We start from the raw sequence: 23,022 nt of genomic DNA on the forward strand, positions 1-23,022 counted from the left end.
GTTTTAGTGGGTAGGCCCGACCTGGTCAGGTCGGGAGAGCCCCACATAACCGCGGGGTGAATTCCCATTCCCCCGCGGTATGCGTAATGCATTTCCCCTGCCTTACCAAAAAAAAAAAGTCAGCTGATTGATGATACTATTAACGCAGGCAGCAACCAATAATTCAACATCTTTCTTGGATTTTTTATAACGTATCTGTATACATTCATTTCTTTAAAGACTTTTATGTATACTTTATTAGTTTACTGCGTACGCCTGTGATCAATCATCAATTTTAATTAATGATGAAAACTGTAAAATTAGTTCTTAAGAAAAAATTGTATTGTTGCGGATGATGAATTATAAAATTAATCTTTTTATTACATGTAATATACATGTATGTACGTATATACAGGGTGTCTCAAAAAAACGGATCGAAACACAATGGGGACGTAGATTGGATCAAGGGGAACAAAACAGTTTTGTACCATTTTGCAGTTGACGCAATATTTAACGAGATATTAACGTTTAAAGATAGGCGAATACAAGCGTCCGACCAGCCTACTGCTCATGTACTGCTGCCGGCAGGACGGTCTACCGTCCCCACCGATCGCATGACGCCCCGGCCAGGCCATCTCCGCACCTCGCAGCCCGCCGCCCGGCCGGCGCGTCATGCGATCGGTGGGGACGGTAGTCCGTCCTGCCGCGTACATGAACAGTAGGCTGGTCGGACGCTTGTATTCGCCTATCTTTAAACGTTAATATCTCGTTAAATATTGCGTCAACTGCAAAATGGTACAAAACTGTTTTGTTCCCCTTGATCCAATCTACGTCCCCATTGTGTTTCGATTCGTTTTTTTGAGGCACCCTGTATATATAAAATGTTATTTAATTATAGATCAATATGTATGAGATCGAAATTAATCTAGTCATATTGAATGTATGTAAAAACTTTTCTGAGATTCTTTGGAAAATTATTTTATACAAAACAGATTGTGAAATAGATTGCGTATCTATTTTGTACATATGTATCAGGATAATTACATTAATATTGAACATGCAATAAAAAAATAGATACAAAAATTTCAATAAATGATGCACCTCATTTGTCGAAGTCAAGTTACTTATTATTTGATAAACTTAATTACTCAGCTTTGACTCACTCCTTACAAAGATTAATCTCTAGAAATGATGACAAAAACAAGCAGGCAGTAGATATATGTATATTTCCTATGAATCGAAAAAAAATGAAAATTCATTTTTTATGTAAAGAAAATTTATTAAAAATTCAAATAAATTAAAAATAATATATTACTATAGAAACAGATCCTGATCGTAAATGTTTTGAGATCAATTTATTTTAAATTTTTATTTTGATCTTTTTACATTTTAATATTTTTTAACGCGTATTCTTTAATCAGCTAAAATATATTTCAATAAATCTTTTTCCGTTTTTCACAGTAAATACCTAATTATTATATTTTACTTTCAAAGCTTCACAAAAGAAATACAAAGTATATCAACTACTTTTTCATCGGAAACATCAAAAATAGTAGTTATATAGGGCGAATGTATCGTCTGTGGCCACCTTAAGCATTTATATAACTTTAAGAAATTTTTTTTAAATAATACATAAAAAGGAGATATTATTTACTTAAATACATTGTTTAATGTCTTAGTTTTTAATATTCAAAAAAATTTTAAGGAAAAAAGCGAATATATAATGAAAAAATTGAATAGTTGCAAAAATTCCATTTTACAACATTTTTGGCCACCTATATACCTATTACCATTACGAGGCTGACTACTAATTACTTGATGACTACTAGTATTGTCTGCTATACTTGTGTCATATGTAATTATTGATAAATTATTCTACTTACCGCGTTTCGGGAATTCTTAACTTTTTTAACAAGATGACTGTGTCTTGAGTGTATTCTGTAGAAAATAATTTTTTTATAATATGAAAGAAGAAATGTGAGGTTACTTGTCACATTATTAAACAAGAGAAATAATTGCGACGCACATGTGTTGTGATTGCTACGCACTAAAGCCAACCAAAACTAGAAGAACCTAATAAACAGCGAAGATAGCCAAAATAGGTACAGTGGCCACAAACGGTGCATTCATCCTATATTATCAATTATAATGTTAGAATAAATAATTCCTATCGAGCTATCGAGATAATTCCTATCGAACTGATTCAAGTTGTTCAATTGAATGAATTTAGTAACTGCTAAATTTGACAACGGAGTTGTTGAAGCAGCGCCAAGTGTTTTTACATGAAAAATTTTTCTATTTAAATTAAATTTTTTTCATTTTATACGGTTAATTCTTTAATTTTTTGTGGTAACACTTAAATCGAGCAAGGTAACGCAATTTTGTGATGTTTTGTATAATGTTTTGAAGGAGAATTAAATAATCACTACTTTATAGTTGGTAGATAAAATCTTTAAATGAATTGTGATTAAATAACTACTACTTTAGTTGGAAGAGGAAATGTCTTTGAATGAATTGTGATATGATAATTTCATTTAAGAGGAATTTAAACCATTTGGATTGGAATAGGAAGATTCTTCAATAAGTATACGTATATTTAGGTTTCATTGTATAAAAATTAAAGATAGTACCATTTGGATTAAATAAATAATAAAGATAGTATCACTTAGGTTTTACTTTTTATTTTGTAATAGAATTTAACTTGGCGCCACAATTGTTGATATCAAATCGTTTGTACGAATAATACATATTAGATTAATATTCATTATTTAATTTGGCTATCAAATCTTTTTTACGAATAATACATAAAATTTTGATAAATTTAATTAAATTAACAAAATTTAACTTGGCGCCACAATTGTTGATATCAAATCTTTTATACAGATGATACATATATCATTAGATTAAACAGTAAACGCAATTAGTCATCAGTTCCACGGCCGATTAAATAATTGACGTTGGTGTAACCGCCCCAAATGGGCTTTTTTTACCTTTTTTTTAAAAAGGTAAGTTTGTATACAATTAAAATTACTATTACACTCAATTAAAAAATCCCACCACCACTCCCATAATAAATTAACATTGCATTAGCAGAATTTAACTTGTCGCCAGTTGTTGATATCAAATTGATATCAAATCTTTTATATGGATCATACGTACTTCACTAGAATTAATTAAAAAATTTTGTGATATGATTACTTGGATCGAAATAGGAACGTAATAATTTTTATGTAATTGAAGGCTAATTGAAACAATTATTACTTGGTTTCCTCGACGGCGAACGTCTAGACACCAACTTTCTCGACGGCGAACATGTAGACAACACCCACTTCCTCGACGGCGAACACCTAGACACTTATTTCCCCGATAGCGAACACCTAGATATCCACTTTCTTGACAGCGAACATGTAGACAACACTTAGACACCTAATTCCTTGACGGCGAATACCTAGACACCCACTTCCTCGATGGTGAACACCTAGACCTCGACGGCGAACACCTAGAAACCCACTACACCCACATCTTCGACGGCGAACATCTAGACACGAACTTCCTCGACGGCGAACACCTAGAAACCCACTTTCTCGACGGCGAACATGTAGACAACACCCACTTTCTCGATGGCGAATACCTAGACACTCATTTCCTCGACAGCGAACATGTAGACAACACCTAGACACCCACTTCCTCAACGGCGAACACCTAGACACTCATTTTCTCGACAGCGAACATCTAGACACCAACTTCCTCGACGACGAACATGTAGACACCCACTTCCTCGACGGCGATCACCTAGACACCCATTTCCTCGACGGCGAATACCTAGACACCCACTTCTTCGACGGCAAACATCTAGATAAGTTTTACATCTTAATAATCAAGTTAGTCAAAGTAAACTGAATATCTGCTATCTTAAATGTACAATGTCAATCTGATGTTACTACTTATGTTCTCGATGTTGATTTCTGAGTCATACATAAATATCTTTGAATTATACACTACGTGTGGATATCTCATTCGTTATTTTCTATTATAGCTTTGAATATTACCGATGATAACATTTTACATATTCAGGTCCAATTTAAATGTAATCGATAAGATCTTCATTTGAGTTGTTTAATCTCAACATAATATCTAATATCGAAAAGTACTATTTAATTTCAGGAAATATATCTTTCTCAATTCCTTTTATTAATTCAATTGTTTATGAAAAAAAAAGAAAAAAATTGATTTGTTATTCTCAATATAGAAAGTTTCTATATAAAATATTTTAAAATTTATCTCACTAAGGGCCAGTTTTACCAACTCCGATTAACATAATCGACCGATTAATCCATTGGAATTGACCAATCGTCGTCAAACAAAATGACAAATGCGATTGGTCAATTCCAATGGACTAATCGGCCGATTAAGTTAATCGGAGTTGGTTAAAAGTGGCCCTAACTTCTTTTAATAATTCTTTAACGAGAATCTGATGTTAAATTTTATTTTTAAAAAATATGAATATCTCGTTATTTGTTGTAACTTTTATAAATATTAAAATGTATAATTTAAAATATATAATAATTACATATACACACAATTATGAATCCTATAATTATATTATTCTATTTTTTCGAAACAAATCTATTTAATACACCATAATCTTTATTTTGATTCTCTGTTTTTTTTGTTACTGTTTCTTTCTGTTCTTCACGAAGCGCTTCAATCATTTCCTAAAAATAACAATTTATATCATTTAACGTCCAATTTATAAGTATCAAAAATAATTAATTTAGAATATGCAAAATGCTTACCCGACGATTTAAGTCTTTCAATATTTTTTTAGTTTTTATTATTTTTGCAGTGCCACCTTTTCCCTTAGCTTTTGTTCGTCGAGATTCAAAATTTATCGGTTTTGGCTTAATATACTAAAAAAAATATTGTTAAAAATGTCGAATGCCATAATCATATAAAATAATCTGAATTTAAAATATTTTCGTCTTATTTACCAAAAGTTTTTTCTTTGCTTCCACTTTTTCTTTATACGTAGGTACATCAACTTCAAGTATTTCAGTCGAATCTAGCGTAATTAATTCAGGTTGTATTTTTTCTAAAAGTGCTTTCACTTCCGTCTCTCGTCTTTGAATTTTAGTCTGGAATGGATTAACTTCATGCGCATCGTAATTTGCTTCCGCACTTCCTGGCACCAAAAGTGACGAAAATTCATTAGCTGTTGAAATTCCCAAGAAATCTTCATAGGGACAAAACCTTACACAGTTCACATTGCGAGCAGTTCTATGTCGCAAATATGGCTTGAAGTCACCAAAAGTTTCTCTAATATAAAAATAAATACAGATGATAAAAACTCCTCAGAGTTGTTGTAATACTTATCAATAAATTACCTATAAACTTCAACTACATTCCCCATTCCAAGTGCAAGCAAACCGCGCTGACTGTAAGACATACGATGAGCGGGTGAACGTAGGTACAAGTGACTCACTGGTCCTGTTAACTGCCTAATATCCCATATCTTCACAGATTTATCTAGAGAGCTAGTTGCCATGTAAGTCCCATATGGATGAACAGTGCAAGTCATAACTGACTGATGATGGCAAAGCATTTTTGCCAATGGTTTATGAGAGTTTGGAGACCACATAGATACTATTCCTTTCGAGTTACCCACACATAGCACTGCATTACTTGGATTTTGTGTCATCACCTGTCATAAATTAATGATTGTCAGTAAGCAATATCCAAGATGCATAGAACATAGACAATAAAAAATAAACGCAATCTTTTACAAAACTCACAGATATTCTGCCCAAATTAGAATTATAACGAGCAATTAGCTTGCCTATAGAAATATCCAACCAAGCCATGTGACCATCCTTCGATCCACTGGCAAGTAAAAAATGATATGGCAAAAATTCTAATCTTGTTACACCATTCATTCTTTTCAAGCAATGTAATTCTATTCCCTGATTATCATATACATAAACCCAGTCTTTTTGCGCTACTGCAAACATAGTTTCCAGATGTAGCCATGCAACATCATGCACAGATTCCATCACATTTATTTCACAGGCCAGCTTCTTCGTCACCCAGTCGAAAGCTGCCACATGACCTTGTTTCCCACCCAAGAGCAAGTGTCTACCATTTCTGGTATATCTAAAGCAGTATGGGCCAAATTGCAAATCCAGTTTGAAACGTTTAGCCGCGCTCGTTATGTCCACATTCTCTGCTATTTGTTTCTGTCGATACTGAGTAGTAACTTCTCCAGGTTCTGCTTCCAAGTAGCCATGCTCCTCTGTCAATAATAGTTCTGTCCGAGCAGAAGCTTCTATCTGTTCTTCTATAGCTTGCTCTTTCTGCTTTAATTTCTTTTTTAGTATTTTGTTTTTTATTATACTCGCCTTTCTATTTAACTCAAGTCCAGGACCTCTAGAATGTTTCATTAATATTTCTTTTTTAACTGGCACCTTTTCAGAGTGTCTCTTACCAATTGGTGTCTTTCCATAGTACTTTTTATCCACTAGAAATATAAATAATTAAGTATAAATAACTAAGATAATAACTGAGAAATGGTATAAATATAAGTAATTATGTTTATTTTAATTTTATAATACGTGTAAGATTTTAAGCTACATTTTCTAGATTTGAAAATTATTTAAAACAAAAATAATTATGCATCTTTTCAATATTAAATTATATGTAAATAATTTTTTATGAATTCATTGCATTTTTACGCAATTTTCTTAAATGTACCTTCTATCCAGTAAACAAGAATGGATTAAAATAGATTGAAATTTTATCTATCCATATGTGTATTTTAAATAACAAAAACTTTTTTTATTCAATTAGACTAAATTAGATTCAGACTAAATTGGATTCAATTGGATTGAAAAAACTGCATTTCCTATTCAGAATTTTGAACTGAGAAGTATACACGAGACAAAAAGCATTATATTTTTAGATAGAAATGTGCTCGTTCAATTCGTATAAATGAATAAAAATGCATTCAGATTGAGAAGAATTCATTTTAATGTTCGTGAATGCATATTTCTGAAAATCTAAATCCATTTCGAGCCATTTCAATTCACATTCTCTTTTTCTTCCTTTCTTCTCTTTAATTGGCATTTGCCATCTCAGTCGCGTGGCCGTAATCTAGCCATAAACGAGTTGAAACCGATGGGATTCAGATAAAATGTGTAGAAACTTTTAATGTATGATGAAACGCACGTTTAAAGCCAGCCACACTTTTCAAAAATATCCACTCAGCCAAAGCAAACATATGTCTGCTCCAACCGAGCGAATTTTCAATCCATTCTTTTGTTTACTAAGATATACACGTGAGTTAACCTACTAACTATAATTTATTTGATCATATAAACGAGAAAAAAAAACAAAAAATCAAACAATAAAAGACGGTTTTAATGCTCATACCTGATCGTTTCATTGTGACTTTTATCGTGATCAAATATTAATTTCTATACTAATTTTATTGAGAATCATGCAACAGATACAATCAGAGATGAAATCCAATTCAGAGTCCAATTATTACTGCAGAAACCTCAGAGCAGCCTGAGCAGTCATCCTGGCGTTTTTCGTCAAAATCGTCCGTACGCTAGCGCCAGTACATTTATTTTCGATTTGGGAACTACGTTATATAATTACGTGATTGGTGGTGATTGGTAAAAGGATGTATTCACTGACGATAAAATCATAGTGTCGAATAGCTGTTAGAGATTTTAAAACGTAAAGGAGCAAATTCCTCATTAGGAACAAATCTTTTGATTAGCCTGGCAACACTGCTGCGAGACATTCGCGTCATTCGCTGGTTTACATTCGTCGTAGGTCGATGATGATTGGAGCATGCGCTGACACACTCCCGTTCAGCTATTCCGATTCCCTCCTCTCGCGATCTGTAGGGGTGATTGTCATTCATGATTAGTCGCAACGTTCTTGACCGCGGCGAGGTTTATCGCGTTTCCAAGTTTCTACGTACGGTGTTACGTATACGCTTACTTCGTCAAAAAAAAAAAAAATAGTTAAGTGTTTAATCGTGCACGCTTTCCTCGTCGCTCGCTTGGTACCCAGCTCCGTTCGGATTGATCGATCGCGGAGTGAAATTCGCCGCACGCGAAGGACCCATTTGGCGCTTTTTCCACGGGTGCGCGATGTTATTCGTCTCGTCTCTCTCCTGATATCCGACCCGGCCTTCTTCACAATAATGGGATCTTTGCCGTCCTAATATGCGGTAGGTAGTCGATCAAGATTTTGTGAGAATGGGAGAAAAAGAAAGAAATAGAGAAAAATGTGTGTTAACGTGCGCGGCATTATCCGCGAAACCGCGTGGCAATCGATCGCGGTGAAGTTGGCTTCGAATTGCCCGAGTTCCGCGCGATTACGGCATATTACAGCCGTTTCCCTGGAAGGTGGAAAAAAGAACAAACGGAGAGGACGGCACAAGTGAAAAAGAAAAGAAACGAGTGCTTAGACGTAACGCAAGCTGCTGCTCCTTCGCGGCGGACATGTCGACGTAATGGCGTCACGGCTGTCTTTTGACCGCAGATAAATGCATTCCGCTTTCTTCATTGTCGCAACGGCGGATTCCGACGACGTCTTTCAGTACTGTTCCCCGTACGGAATTTCACGTGATCATACTTCATTACAACGGCGTCATCTTTAACGCGTAACGCTTAATGGATGTCCACGCGTATCTATCAATCTCAGTCTGATATTTTCCAATAAGGTTCAGTATATTTCTCACGTAGTGTAATCAAATTGAGGAGAAGAGAGTAGATACCTCGCATCTCTAGTTTTCACGAAAGTTCAATTTAACTGCAGAGATATGCAGCAAATGGATAATCTTACTCTTGTAGCAGACGAGTGCTTAACCGACTTATCTATAGGTTAATCAGATGTGACCGATAAGATCATGTTTTAAAATCGATGGCCTTACAATGCTCCATTTAATTTTACAGAGTTATCCTCCAAGTATTGCGAAATAGAGCAGTCAACAAATTAATTTGCCCAATGGAAGTTATTTGTGTCGCATTATTGCAGTTTTACAGCCAATATTCATAATCGGTTCTTATATTTTAGTCCGTCTTAAGTACATTTTAATGTCTATTCTTTTTAGATGAACTTTCACTGTTCATCTTTTCTCTTTTTTTCCTCCAAAATGAAAAGAAAAGGAAGAAATACGAATCGTGCAAGAAGTTCAGCTAAAAGGAACAGACTTTTAAAATGTCTTAAACTAATCACAAGAGTTATATTAGCATTTTAAGACATTACTTAAAGAGAGAGCTTTAATAAATAAGTACTCCAAGTATGAACATAAGAAACAATTGCTCTATGAGAGAACTTAGTGCTGTCAGATTATATTTCAATGTATCTGCACAAAAGTACTAGAGGGATCAAATATGAAATTGAGATAATGTTATACTTCATAGATGATATAGTGATTATATTAATTAATATTAAAATTTTAAAATAAGAATCGACTATGAATAACAGTCTACAAAATTGCAGTTATAAGACAGCTTATGATTTCATTATTTTTAATACTATATACTTGTGCTATATTTGTCTGTTTCAGATGGTTGTCTTGTAATATCAATCATAGTACTCAATCAGTGACGCGATTCGTTGACATCATAGCATTAATGAATAGAAGATTTTGCATAAAGGCCTCTTCTACATTTTAACATCCAACTGCGAATTAGCGGTGGAAATGGCAGATGAGTGCAGCGAGGTCAAGTCGGCAGGACCATCCTCGCCAAGGAGTCCTCAGGGCAGCAGCAATGGTGGGAAGCCCAGTAGCCCGCACTCGCCTAGGCAACCAAGACGCGTGAAGCTAACTCAGCAACAATTGGACAGCTTGACAAAGGACGAACTAGCAGCCAAATGGCATGAACAGGACTTGTATGTGGAGTGTCTAGAAGCCCAGTCGGCAGCTCAGGAAGGTACTGAGATCACACGAGTGAGGCCACCTCACTCACCACATATCTTAAGCGAATTAACGAATGCCAGGATACAACGATATTTTGTAAGAAACAAGACTCTCGTAGAGACGCTAAGCATAGGGTTCATTAGATCAGTGTTTAGGATATTGTCATTAAGTTGTTTATTAGGCTTAAGGTAACGAGAAAGCTTTAATAAATAAGTACTCCAGGTATAAACATAGGAAACTACTTATTGCTCTATGATAGAGCCTAATACATCTTGCAATCAGATTAGTTTAATGTATCTGCACAAAAGTACTAGAGAAATTAAATATGAAATTGAGATAATGTTGCGCTTCATATATAATATGGTGATTATATTTATATTAATTTTCAAAACTGCATTTGTGATGTGTATAGTGCGGGTAATTAAAGATTCATATGTATCGTGATGTAAGGCGATAATTCTTAATGTAATTGTGAGCACGGGTGGAGTGACAGCCACATATATGACGTACAAAAAGGGATACGTTTAATCAAAATTTTCTTGCGAGCAATTATATTGTCAGCCATGAAAAAGCCATGATTAGCGAGTAAAAGTGAAAATGGCTGAGCTAACAAGTGCTTATGTGTGTCAAGAAGCGTCAATAAGGTTTCTCTGCAAAAAAAAACCCGTGTCTGCCATCGATGTTGTGGAAGACACAGCATTGCTCAAAATGTCATTTCACAAGTGCCCTGTGCAGTGTATCGCGTTGATCTCTGCAGTGTAATAATTATACTGCCAAAAAAATGCAGGAGAGTGTGTGCCGTGCGTGTAATTCGAAATATCGAGTTCTAGTTAACGAGGATGAGATGAAAAGCAGCGTTTATATGATGGCGCTGATTTTACGGCTCAAAGGAATAATAAGAGTGGATCCGTGTCACCCCATTTGGCCTACAAAATACTGCACCTGGGGTGCGTGAAATTTATATCTCGGTGAAGTACGCAATCACATTCGTCGTTATCAATTGGAACATAACTCAATCCCATCTGTCTCCCTTCCCTTGATCTACGTATCCTTAATTATTATCTTATCCTTAATTTTTTTCCAGTTAGAGATAATGCAATTAACTGTATTCCTAAATCAATTGTCCTACATATTCTTACTATGAATGCAACTTGTGCATGCATTTATACCTGCACCATAATGTCCTGGTATCAGATACGAATTTCAAAAGTACATACCTGTGGGTTAAGCCCGGCCAGCGTCTCGTTACGCCAACATCTGTGCCTGCAACAAGTACATGCTTGATTCATACAGAAGAAAAGTAACGTCCACTCTTGGTCTTGGAAGTACAGAGAGTCACAAATGGCACGTCGCAACGACTCCAAAAATCAAAGTATGCGCTAATTAACAATGTCAGTTGTCAGGCAGTCATAGTCACGTACTTATAAAAGTATATTGTTTATTTATGCGCACTTAGGTAAAAGTCATAAATATTAATTTTTCCAGTATGCTTAGTTCCATCAAAAACTCTATTGTATAATATATATAAAAATTATACAACAAATTTTATAAAATTATATAGTCTGATGTTTCAAATATTCAATATCCAATATTATGATTCATAAATTTTTATTCTTAATTAAATTAATTATATAAGTGTTCCAGAGAAAATTATTTACAGTTGCAGAAAAAAGTTCTTGATATTTCGTTATAAATATATTATAAAAAATTTGTAATAGAATAAAGTATATATTTTTACATTTCTTCAAAATAATAAATTTTATTCATTAATAATAATCTTGAAAAGAATACTACTAAAAAGAAAAAAATATTTATATTTTCGTGGAAATATATTTATATAGAGAGATATAGCTGTTCACAAAAAATTATTAAAGAATTTTTTTTAATCTAATTAATTTATTTCGTAAAAATAATTTGAAATCCTTACATACAATATAAGTAAATAATATAAAATATTACTTAATTTCAGAATATATTGGATATTTATATTTACATTTTTAATAATTCAAGTATCAAAAATTATATTTATATAAAGTATCTTTAAAAAAAATTTTGAAAATATTAAGACAATATAAAATACAATCGCTGGCTAGATATTGAAAGAAAAAACAAAATCAACTTGCAGGCTTAAAATAGAGAACTAATATATGCGCGCGCGCGTGTGTGTGTGTGTGTATGTATTACATCTCCTATATGAAATATACATATTCCATTATTTCACTGTAATTGTTTTAATGGTCAAGAATTATGTTATGTTATTTTACAAGAAATATTCTTGTAAAATATGAATATATACATACATCACAAACATATATGTAATAACTACTGCAATTTTAAGAAACACATAGATTCCATTGAATGTTAAAGTTCTAGAAGTAGAAAAATTTATAGATTATTCCTTTATAGGTGAACTAGCTTCATTGAGAGAATCCGAAAACAAATACAGACAACAATATATAGAGGCATCTCACAGGGAGAAGATCTTAGTGAGGAGGCTTGCCTCTAAAGAGCAGGAATTACAAGAGTATATTGTATGTAATTATTCTCAGATATATCGAAATTCTTTACAGTACAATTTATCTTGCAAAATTTATTTCTATATGATCTTCTATAAAAAGGATTTTATTTTTTTCATTATTAGAATCAAATAACTGAAATGAAAGCCACTCAAGCTCCGTCCACAGCTGCATTAAGGTCCGCTCTGTTAGATCCGGCTATTAATATATTAATACAGAAATTAAGGCAAGAGTTAATAACGACCAAGGGCAAATTAGAAGATACGCAGAATGAACTAAGCGCATGGAAATTCACTCCGGATAGGTCAGAAAAACTTTATACATTAAAGAAAAGACATCGCACGCGACACAAGTGTTTTCATTAAATTAAATATTTTATTTACAGTAATACGGGGAAAAGATTAATGGCAAAGTGTAGATTGTTGTATCAAGAAAATGAAGAACTTGGTCGTATGATTGCCAGTGGACGTATTGCTAAATTGGAAGGCGAACTTGCTCTGCAAAAGAGTTTTAGTGAGGAAGTGAAAAAGTCACAATCAGGTATCATATTAGTTATTCATTGATTTACAATTGTTATTAACTTTTACCAAGTAATTATTATAATTATTACAATTAAAATCGAATCTGTGATCAAAATATTTCAAATATGACTAATGCATTTTCGTTTAATTTGTCTTTTACAGAATTAGATGAATTTCTGCAGGATTTAGATGAAGACGTAGAGGGTATGCAGAGCACTATTTACTTTTTGCAACAAGAACTGCGCAAGGCACGAGAGTCTGTCACGCTACTGCAACAGGAGAATGCAGCATTAAAGGCAAATACAAACGAGAATAATTTATCTAATGGTTTATCGCCCCATACGCCGCCAATTAAGAAAGAAGAACAGGAAGAAACTACAGTACCAGATACGAAACCTCCGAAACCGATGGAGGACAGTGATATGTGCAAAGGTGTGAGGACTCCACCGTTAGCGTCGCCCCAGAGTGAGCTTACCAGTGTCGAAAGAACAGAACGTGCGGAGAGAAAACTTAATCAAGCCGATCACAATGACGAGAGTTCCAGCGATTCCGCGGCGTTAATTATTAAGGTTGAGAACGAGGAACTTAGTGATAGGGAAGAAGAGCAGGAGGAAAATCGGAACAAACGAATATTAAGAAATAAAAATCACAGTAGGAATAGTGGTAAATCGAACGGGGAGGAGGTGACAACACGAACAACACGGGGTAGGGACAGGATAAAGAGGGAGAAAAGTGCAGCCAGTAGTGATGATGAAAGGACGCACAAGAAGAAACGAAGGGAAAGCATTCTTTCTCTCGATTATAACGAAGCTGATGATGATGCGCTAGTTTTAACTAATGGCGAGACTCTGCAGAGTGATCCCGAATGAATATTGTTTTAGGTTGATTTTGGACAACATTAACCACACGTGTGGTCGAAATTCGCGATATATGATTTGACATCCACTATGTACAAAATTTTTCATCTAAAGCAACACCGGTTGCTTATTTACAAGATATTGTTCGAATAAAAAAAATAATTAGCCATAAAGAAACGTAATTTCAGTACCTGTATTCGTGATAAACTGCAAAGGATAAATATTCACATTGGTCTCTAAAATGACAAGCCTGTAAATACTCTTATACCATTAGATCGATATAAAGTTCGTTTACGTCAAGTTACTTGCAAACGACCAAGTTGCGTATTACATTACAAAGATATATCAGACGAAAAATCTGAATAGATTAATATAACTTATTACAGCCGAATATGCTGTAAGGAAAACTCAGAACAATCGAATTTTGTTTGTATTTTGTAAATTTATTGTATTAAAACTATGTAAAAATCAGCAAGAGCTTTGGTTCATCAGTAAAAGAAGGATAATTCGAAAGATATTGTCAAGAATTAATCAAAAACGCCTGACCATGTTACGTAGATAAATCAAGTAAATTTTAATATTTTCAGGCATAGAAAGCGAACTGTGAGATTTTCACATGATTATGTACATATGTAACGGTTCGATGTACATATGTATTTTTGTGCAATATGAGGCATCGACCGCGATTTTATTTTGCTTTTACCGAATAATTGGAAAACATATAAAGCATCTGTGACAAAATATACAATATTAGTCTTAGTAATGCATATGGATTGATCTCACAGACTGATACATTAAACTCACATCTTTAATTTTCCTAAACTAAACTGAAATTTGTATAGTGTTTGATATATTTTATATTATCTATATATGCAAATTTGTTTTATATCGTCTCCGTAAAAAAATTTTTGCTTTCAATTTTATTTGTAGTTCATGCTATAAGGAAAGGAACGGTGGATATCAAAAATATAAATTTGCATTAAAAAAAGAAAAATGTTATAAGGTAAAACGCATGATATTCTATCCCAAATTTTCTGTATATATAGTGCCATTATTATTCTTGTATAGAAGATACTAATAATTTCTGAGATACGAGCGATAAAGAATAAAGTGCTTTTTCTTACGCACATTTTGCAATTAAAGCATGGTGTCTTCTTTTCTTCAAATAATTAAGAACGATTAGAAATAACTTTATATTTCGATAAGAATACAATTTTGCTTACGCGATGTAGAACGTCCGCGTGTTAGTTTACACTAATCTTATCACTAAAAGTATGCTAACATGAATTGTGAATCTTCAACTGCAAAACATGATTATTAAAGGATTCCTTATTCAGATTGAAAATATGTTAATTTCTTTCCATTCCATACTTTGCATTTAATTATATGATTGCGTAATAAATATATACATTGAAAAAATAGAAAATTCAAAAACAATTCCCAAACGAGAGAATTAAAAAATAAATAGATAAATCCTAATGTCAAATTTAACACATTTAGAATATAATTTATTGCACATGAAAAAATTCAATTTTAAAGAGAATGAATATTTTTGCCGGTTCGATCTATCGATTTGAAATTAAACATCGATATACATTTTTGAGCCTATTCTTTGTTGCTGTCCTATCTCATTATTTTTAAACTTCAAATATATACCGATTTTATCTTAACATTATAGTTCAGCTATAAAAAAAGTTTTTACAGATATATGTTTAACTCCGTTTAGAAATGGCACTTTACCACAAAACTATCAATACACGATTCTACACGAATTTCCACTCTCGCCGATATCGCAGCATTCGGCGAATAGTTGAGTAAGTTCATTTGTGGTGTATTGTAGTATATATTAGTATTTTCCGATGGTAGTGGCATGAGAGGACTTGAGGAGTAGTAGTGGTGGTGCAGAACAGTGTAGAACCACGTAGAACCGTGGAGAAACAGAACTCGGCAGAATCATACAGGCAACCACAAGATCCGTAAATAGAATCCTTGCAAATCCTGGAAAAAATCGAATCGCATCTTCCCGAAAAACAGTTTACTTAAAAACAGTGTCGCTCCAATTATGTTCGCAGCAAGACGTATTCTGGTCTCCAAACCAATGTAAGCATGACGGAAATCGCCTCCTGGATTTGACGCTGTTTTCACATTATGTAATTTCTAACCTAGCACGCAACTTCTCGACATGTTTGCAACAATTTTTCGTGTATATCTATATAACGAGCAATTGTTATCGAACTCTTGCTCGAATCGTTTGATGAATCTATAAATTTTTAATAATTTTTACAAAATCATATGTGTGTAAGTACACTTTCTGTACTTTTTGTTTCGATGCAGGACTGGCAGCAACGTGTTCACAGCTGATCGGCGAATTGTCAAAAGAAATAAGCTGTTCCTGAATTTTAAATTCTAGATTTCTTCCTTGAGATTTTTCCACAATTTGTTAAAAAACTTATGAGATTCTGGAATTGACATATAATCAAAAAATGCATGCAAAATAATGATTTCGAGACGTAACATCTTGAGACGTTCCTTCAAGATTACAAAATAAAGCGTAAACAAATACTCTTTTCGAACATATCGCAACTCTCACAAAAAGTGAAATTTACCGAATCTTGTATTATATGCAAATTATATTATGAATACATCGGTCTCCAATTAGGAAAAGTGATACAAGTTAAATTCTCAAATATTCTTGAATTCTCAATTTCTTTTTCCAAAGAAAAATAACACAAAAGAAATATAGAATTTAAAATAAGAGAATAGCTTATTTTTTAATAATACAAATAGATAATTTTACTGAAATATTTTCCAAAAGTTATTTTACAATATACACCCGCTAATTTTTTTTTTAATAAAAAAAGATACTTCCGCATAGAGAGAGAGAGAGAGAGAGTTATCTAGCATATGTAGACTGTTTTTTTATATTATAAATTCTTTATAATTGGTTATCTAGAAAAAAATCGTTTAATTCTATAAACTTTAAGCGGTAATATCTGTTTTAATTGAAATTATATATGTTCTAATATCTATAAATAAAAATTTAGATAAAGATCATAAAAAAATTATACACACATAGAAATTTTAAACAAAAAAAATTTAAACAAAAATTTGAAATTTGAAATAACAGCAAACGTTTATTTTACTTATTACTATTTGTTATTTTATATTTATATGTATATAATATTTTTTATTTATAACATGTACCATTGTATATACTATATATAATATTGTTTTGATTTTATAATATGTATAATAACGTAATCCCTTCTGTAACTAATGCAGCAAGGATGTATTTGCGAGATCGAAGCATTCACTTCCGAATTTGCCATATGACTATAAGGCTCTGGAGCCCATCATATGCGGTGAGATCATGGAGCTCCACCATTCCAAACATCACGCAACCTATGTTAACAATCTGAACGTCGCTGAAGAAAAAATGCAGGAGGCTATTGCAAAAGGCGACGTTAATACACAAATCGCCCTGGGTCCAGCTATCAAGTTCAACGGTGGTGGTCATATCAATCATTCAATCTTTTGGTGCAACCTTTCGCCCAATGGTGGAAATCCAGACGGTAATATAACTTTCCAATTAATGTAAAAGAAGTACTTGAATAATGTTTAAGTCAATTTATTCGATAATTAAAAAAAATTCTTATAAAATTTTATTTTTACAAAGTTTTTGTCAAGTCAGAATAAAATTACACAATTAAAAATTGAGGTTTCATTAGTGATTAGGTCACTTTGTAATATATAATGATTTTATAAATTTTCAAACTCACATAACATCTAAAATTAAAATAAGGGGCAAATTACTTTAATAAATGGAGAAAGACTTAGAAATTGAAGAATTTTTATTTCTTAGACATAAAAAGAAAAGAAAAAAAATCAATAACTGATCAATAGATATGAATAATTTTCAATAATTATATCTTTTCTTGGAAAAAAGAACTTATGTATGTATGTGAGAGATGATTAGGTATAAAACTTTTCAATTTTATGCAATAATATAATCAGAAGATATATACATACAATTGAATAATTGTAGTTCGTGCAGATGAATAATGTATTGCATATTTTTGCTCAGCTGCCCTTTTGAATCAAATCAACGAAGACTTTGGCAGTATGGAGGAAATGAAGAAATCCTTATCCCAGATTGCCATAGCAATTCAGGGCTCCGGTTGGGGTTGGCTCGGATACGATCAAAAGATCAATTCGCTGAGGATAGCGACTTGTGCGAATCAAGATCCACTGCAATCCACTACCGGTCTCATTCCTCTCTTCGGTATCGACATGTGGGAACACGCCTATTATATACAATATAAGAATGTACGACCCGTTTATGTGGAAGCAATCTTCGACATTATTAACTGGAAGGATGTAAATGCACGCTTCAAAAACGCCACTGGTTGTTAAGGCTCAACAAAGTCGTTTAGCGTTTAAGTCTGTTTTTTTTTTAGATATTAAGGTAATGTTTAAAGTGATGCTTTTATTAGGATTGAATGATATCATCAGGAATACAATCAGTAATTTTCCTGTGATTTCATATAGGTTTTTCTTTTCTACACTGTATTCGAAGTGACACAATCGAGTGACAAGTAAAACAAGTATGAAAAGTACATGAATGTAAAAGAGTACATTTATTTAGATTAGTATATCTAGATTAGTATATTCCTTATCCTTAATATAGAATATAACTATTTTGTATCTTGAAAATGATAAATGAAGGAAATGCATGATATAAAATCAGATTTATAGTAGATGGATTTTTGACTCTCAGCCCACATATTTCTCACCAAAGAAAGTAACAAGAAATCACTTTTTCTATACTTTTTCTTTGCCTTTCAGTTGCTATGAAAAGAAAGTTAAACTATAAAGACCTCTAAGCAAGTAGGCAACCTTTTGGTAGACAAGTTATACAATTATTTCTATAATAATCATCAATGGAAGATTTAATATATAAAATACTGAAGAAACAACTTATGATTAAATACATAATCGGTTCGTTTTACTTGCTATAATTCTCTTAAAATATGCACTTTCAAAATAAAGTTATTAACGTTTTATTTATTTTAAATTGTAAAATTATATTCAGAATCTATGAACATTGCTGACAGAGAAATTTAACATATTCAAGAATTATATAAAATTTATCTCACTTTTACTTGATAGAAAATAGAACGAAAGGTACCTATATATGAAAATAAATGGAAAGTGTTAAGATTTCCTTTTCAAATGCTTTAATACAAAATCAATTTTTCATCAAAGCAGTTCAAACTATGAAAAATATTTTATATATGTGAATTATTAATTAATGATTTATCACACATACAAACTGATTAATAACAAGATAAATACAATACACTTGTAAATTGTAAAACATGTATTTATGAAATGACAATAAAAATAAACAATGATTATATTATTATTGAAGTAAATTATTCTTTTGCATTCAATTTAAAAATATTTTATTGTTTATAATTTTATTGTTTATAAAATTCAACAGAATTAAATAAAAAATCTCCTTTGATCAACAATTTTATCATTTAAATAAAACTTTTTAATTTCATTATTCGCGCATTTCAAATTTCCAGATGTAAATACGATATCATTTCACACAAAGCAGTAATGTATCTCAAAGACAAATGGACCACGAGAGGAGACGAATCTAGGAAAGATTACTTCCGACAAATTACCAGGAAACAAGGTTATGTTTGGGAATCACCAGCTATGATTCATTCGAGTTTCCAGGAAGCGAAACAGAGCACGGACCGCGCCGTCTGCGTGTGCGCGGCAGCGCGGGATTGTGATCTTTATCCTCTCGCCACAAAGAATGAGAGGATTCAGGGCAAGAACGCGCAGGTCCTCCGCGGTCACTGCTGGTCACTCCGAGTTGAACGTAGGCGCGAGCGGGCGCGGACAGCGTCGTGACTCGTGACAGGTCCGTTCGTTCGCAGCAACTTTCGTCACGAAGAGTTGACGAGGAACGACGGAGTCGTAAGGCAAGAGGACAGGTGTTACAAACAACAGACCGAGTCTCGCGCGTGCAAGAGACTTCGGATAATCGATCGCAGGCGTTAGACCGCCGCGCCAGGGAAGTCGGACAAACCGAGTGGCGTCGCGACGCACGGCGTGCACGGCGCTCGCCGCTTCCGTGGAACGTGTATCGTCGGAGCCAGAGCCAGTATGGCCGTAGGACCTCAGCTGTTTTCACGTCACTGCCTACGTATCTGGTGAGTCGCCTCGACAAGAGGTTGCTTTTTTTTTTCGTCGTTCGCGCGTGGTACTCGCGCTAACTTCTCTCGCCTTTCTTTCTCTCTTTCTCCCTCTCCCACCCTCTCTCACGCAACCTGTCACGCGCGTAAACGTACGTGCGTCATGATCGCGATCGCGCATCTTTACGAGCACCGTGCGAACACGGCCTCGTAAGTATAAAGCGCAACATCGCGTCGTATTGCCGCGACGGACAATCATTTATTCAAACGACCCCGTCGTCGTTATCGACAGCAAGTGTACGGCGTCCCGAGCGTTTTCGAAGCGCTAAACGATCCGAGTCGCCGTTGTCTGTCACTCCGGAGTAAAACGTCGGAAATGAATTCGCGCGAATCTCGAGATGAGCGATGAAAGCGAATCGTTTTGTTTTTTTAATTTTAAAACGTATCGTACAGCTTGTCTCTCGATTATCGAAATCTCCAGATTGCATGACTTCGTGCGAATTGAAAATTTTGAATAGTCAGAGATGCGTGAAACTGAGAAATTTTCTTGAAACATCATCAAACCGAAACTCCGCGATCGAAATTGTTGAAAGTACGAAACGAAGTTAGACACGGTAGTTCATATCGATTATTTCGAATCTCTCGCGTTACATTTATCTAGAAAAAGATTTCTGCTTGTTCATAACCGTTACTCATGATTTCGCAACTAGGGGTGCATTCAGGAAAATTCAATATTATTTTATCCTTGCTCACACCGAATATTAAACAAGGATAAAATGATACCTGGGTGCACCTGGATAAAGTTTCTAAACGGAAGGTGCAAAAGGGTGGTTAATCAGTCTGAAGTTCTCGTATACTTTCTCGAGTATTCGAACCATTAGCGTTGCGTCAGGGGTTGAAACATAAAAATAGAGATTTCTTTTAACGAGAATAATAAATAGGTATATATTCGATGACAAGTCCGTATATTAACGCAGATTTATCACATACCTGCCTTGTAATAATTTAATAGAAAATAATAATTAATTACTTTTTTCGGTATTAAAAGCACTCTTGTTTAATACTTTTAATTTAACACTCAAAATAAATAATTTTCAGTATTAAATTGAATTTTGTAAAGAACGAAAAGTGACCAAGTCAAAAGTATTTATAAAATTGTTCAGAAAAGAGGAAAGAAAATTGTGTATTTTAAAATTAATTATTTATTACGGGTATTAAATGTGTTAACTTAAAGTTAATCACAAATTGCTTGTTTCAGTTCTCTAAAAGAAATATATAGTGTAGATATTAATTTTGTTATACTATTCGATTATCTCTAAAAACTTTTAATTTATAATTTTTTTCTTTTTTTTAGAATTATTTTAATTCGACTTGTATCACTTTTCTTGATTAAAAATCAATGTATTTTTTTTTAAACATATTCGGCACATAATTCAAAATTCGAAAAATTTTGACTTGTGTTATTCTTCTTGAGGGAGTGCGATATGTTCGCAAGGGCTATTTGCTTCTTACGCTTTATTTTTTAATAACTTTTAGAAGGCCGCGAGACATATAACGCCTGGAAATCGATGTCATATTTTGCATTCGATTATATATTAAAAGAATCATAAGTTACTTCGATTAGGTGAAGACGCCGCCGCAGATTTTTTGTGTTGATTTAAAAAAAATCTATATTTTAAGAAGAGAGAGAGAGAGAGAGAGAGAGAGAGAGAGAGAGAGATATTTTAAGAAAAATGTTAATTTTTATATAGTAAATGTATTTGCATTACATTGAATTTTACTTTATTTCTAGATATATATTTTGTTGAAATAAAAATGTATTTATATATTTATTATATACATATATGTATATAATAAATATATAAATATATATTGTTTTATTATTTATTTATTTCAACAAAATATAAATAATTTTCATATATATATATATATTATATATATGAAAATTATTTTAAAAATGATTTAAATTAAATTTCATACGTTGAATATAGATGTGTTCTCTTTTTTTAAAATATGTTTATCTTTTTAAGATTAAACATATACATATATTTTTTCCTACAGTGAAATTTTTATTTTCATTTTTTACTTAAGGAAAAAACCTGCCTTTTAAAGATTAATTATTCGCAATTTAGGATTCTTTGCCTATCGATTTGGAACGATCGACGATCAAGATGGAACGAATAAAAAAAAGAGGGAATATTAAAAGCCCGATATAATGGATATATTATTTTTATCATGTAAGAAGAAAATGGAATAGATTGACATTTACGAAAAAGTGAAAAAAATGATGATCTGTTTAATATCATTATATAGTATTTTGTATCAGTTTTACTTTTTCGTCACACACATCTGTTATTTGATTGACTCACTTATTTCAATAGACAAAATCTTTTATACTAAAAAGGAAATAGTAAGAAAAAATACATTTTTAACGTATATAATTATACGTTAAAACATGCAATTTATTGTTTGCAAATTGATAATATTAAATTTTATCCTTATCTTTTATAACCATAAAAATGATCTTAGAACAAAAATTCGATAACGCTGTTTTTTGGCGTTAATTTTAATCTAATTTTTCATGAAATTTTTTATGAGTTCTGAATTAGATTCTTGAAATTAAATGAATATTTTGTGTGAGCGAAACTCTGTGAGCTTTAACCGAAGAATATAACATTGCACGGGCGAACACAAATAACTGAGAATTTCGAGAGGCAATCTATTAATCATAGATTCGATTAAGTTTCAATTGATTTTCCAAGAAAAGCTGGGCGTTGAACGCATATTCAAATTATTATTCGTAATTTCCATTAATAGCTATACTAACCTGCGAATTTTCTCTTTTGAATCATTGTTTGAACGAACTTTACGGTTTCTTATAGATTTTTAGATGCTGAACACGAATTCATTTTCTAAAGGATGTTAAAAAGGGGTCAGAAAGACTATCGTATCCAAAATAGTCAAAATTTACAAAAAACACTATTTCTTTTACTTATATCT

At 32.8% G+C, this 23,022-nt stretch overlaps 4 protein-coding genes across 15 annotated transcripts in view; 3 read left to right on the forward strand and 1 right to left on the reverse strand.

Moving 5' to 3' along the window:
- Positions 1-4,586: 4,586 nt before the first annotated feature.
- LOC108728187 (WD repeat-containing protein 46) lies at positions 4,587-7,638 on the reverse strand. Its single transcript, XM_018456612.1, has 6 exons — positions 7,405-7,638; positions 5,772-6,493; positions 5,364-5,680; positions 4,971-5,295; positions 4,776-4,889; positions 4,587-4,694 (listed from the first exon to the last, which is right to left on the reverse strand). Exons 1-6 carry the CDS (start codon positions 7,415-7,417, stop codon positions 4,587-4,589), a joined length of 1,599 nt encoding a protein of 532 aa, XP_018312114.1. The 5' UTR covers positions 7,418-7,638.
- Positions 7,639-7,853: 215 nt separating this feature from the next.
- On the forward strand, positions 7,854-14,644 carry fl(2)d (Pre-mRNA-splicing regulator female-lethal(2)D). Of its 4 annotated transcripts, none has more exons than XM_018456658.1 (6): positions 7,854-8,218; positions 9,563-9,929; positions 12,323-12,447; positions 12,558-12,736; positions 12,818-12,972; positions 13,116-14,644. In XM_018456658.1, exons 2-6 carry the CDS (start codon positions 9,698-9,700, stop codon positions 13,820-13,822), a joined length of 1,398 nt encoding a protein of 465 aa, XP_018312160.1. In that variant the 5' UTR covers positions 7,854-8,218; positions 9,563-9,697; the 3' UTR covers positions 13,823-14,644. The 4 variants fall into 4 exon arrangements, with proteins under 4 accessions (XP_018312160.1, XP_018312161.1, XP_018312163.1 ...); XM_018456661.1 differs by lacking the exons at positions 7,854-8,218; positions 9,563-9,929 and adding exons at positions 10,873-10,889; positions 11,001-11,288; XM_018456659.1 differs by lacking the exons at positions 7,854-8,218; positions 9,563-9,929 and adding an exon at positions 9,936-10,863.
- A 1,020-nt stretch (positions 14,645-15,664) lies between these two features.
- Sod2 (superoxide dismutase 2) lies at positions 15,665-18,685 on the forward strand. Its single transcript, XM_018456605.1, has 3 exons — positions 15,665-15,910; positions 17,093-17,382; positions 17,895-18,685. The coding sequence occupies exons 1-3, from the start codon at positions 15,873-15,875 to the stop codon at positions 18,221-18,223; spliced, it is 657 nt and encodes a 218-aa protein (XP_018312107.1). The 5' UTR covers positions 15,665-15,872; the 3' UTR covers positions 18,224-18,685.
- A 927-nt stretch (positions 18,686-19,612) lies between these two features.
- The window catches only part of unc-104 (kinesin family member unc-104), a 34,192-nt gene continuing 30,782 nt past the window's right edge, over positions 19,613-23,022 (forward strand). For 7 of the 9 annotated variants that reach the window (XM_018456627.1, XM_018456623.1, XM_018456625.1 and 4 more), the window contains exon 1: positions 19,614-20,040. The gene's annotated coding sequence lies outside the window, so the exon portion shown is untranslated. Of the gene's footprint in view, positions 20,041-23,022 lie in introns of all 9 variants that reach the window. The other 2 variants (XM_018456628.1, XM_018456624.1) reach the window with 1 other exon arrangement.

This window comes from Mycetomoellerius zeteki, unplaced genomic scaffold (assembly GCF_001594055.1).
Source record: "Mycetomoellerius zeteki isolate Tzet28-1 unplaced genomic scaffold, Tzet1.0 scaffold583, whole genome shotgun sequence".
NCBI lineage: Eukaryota > Metazoa > Arthropoda > Insecta > Hymenoptera > Formicidae > Mycetomoellerius > Mycetomoellerius zeteki.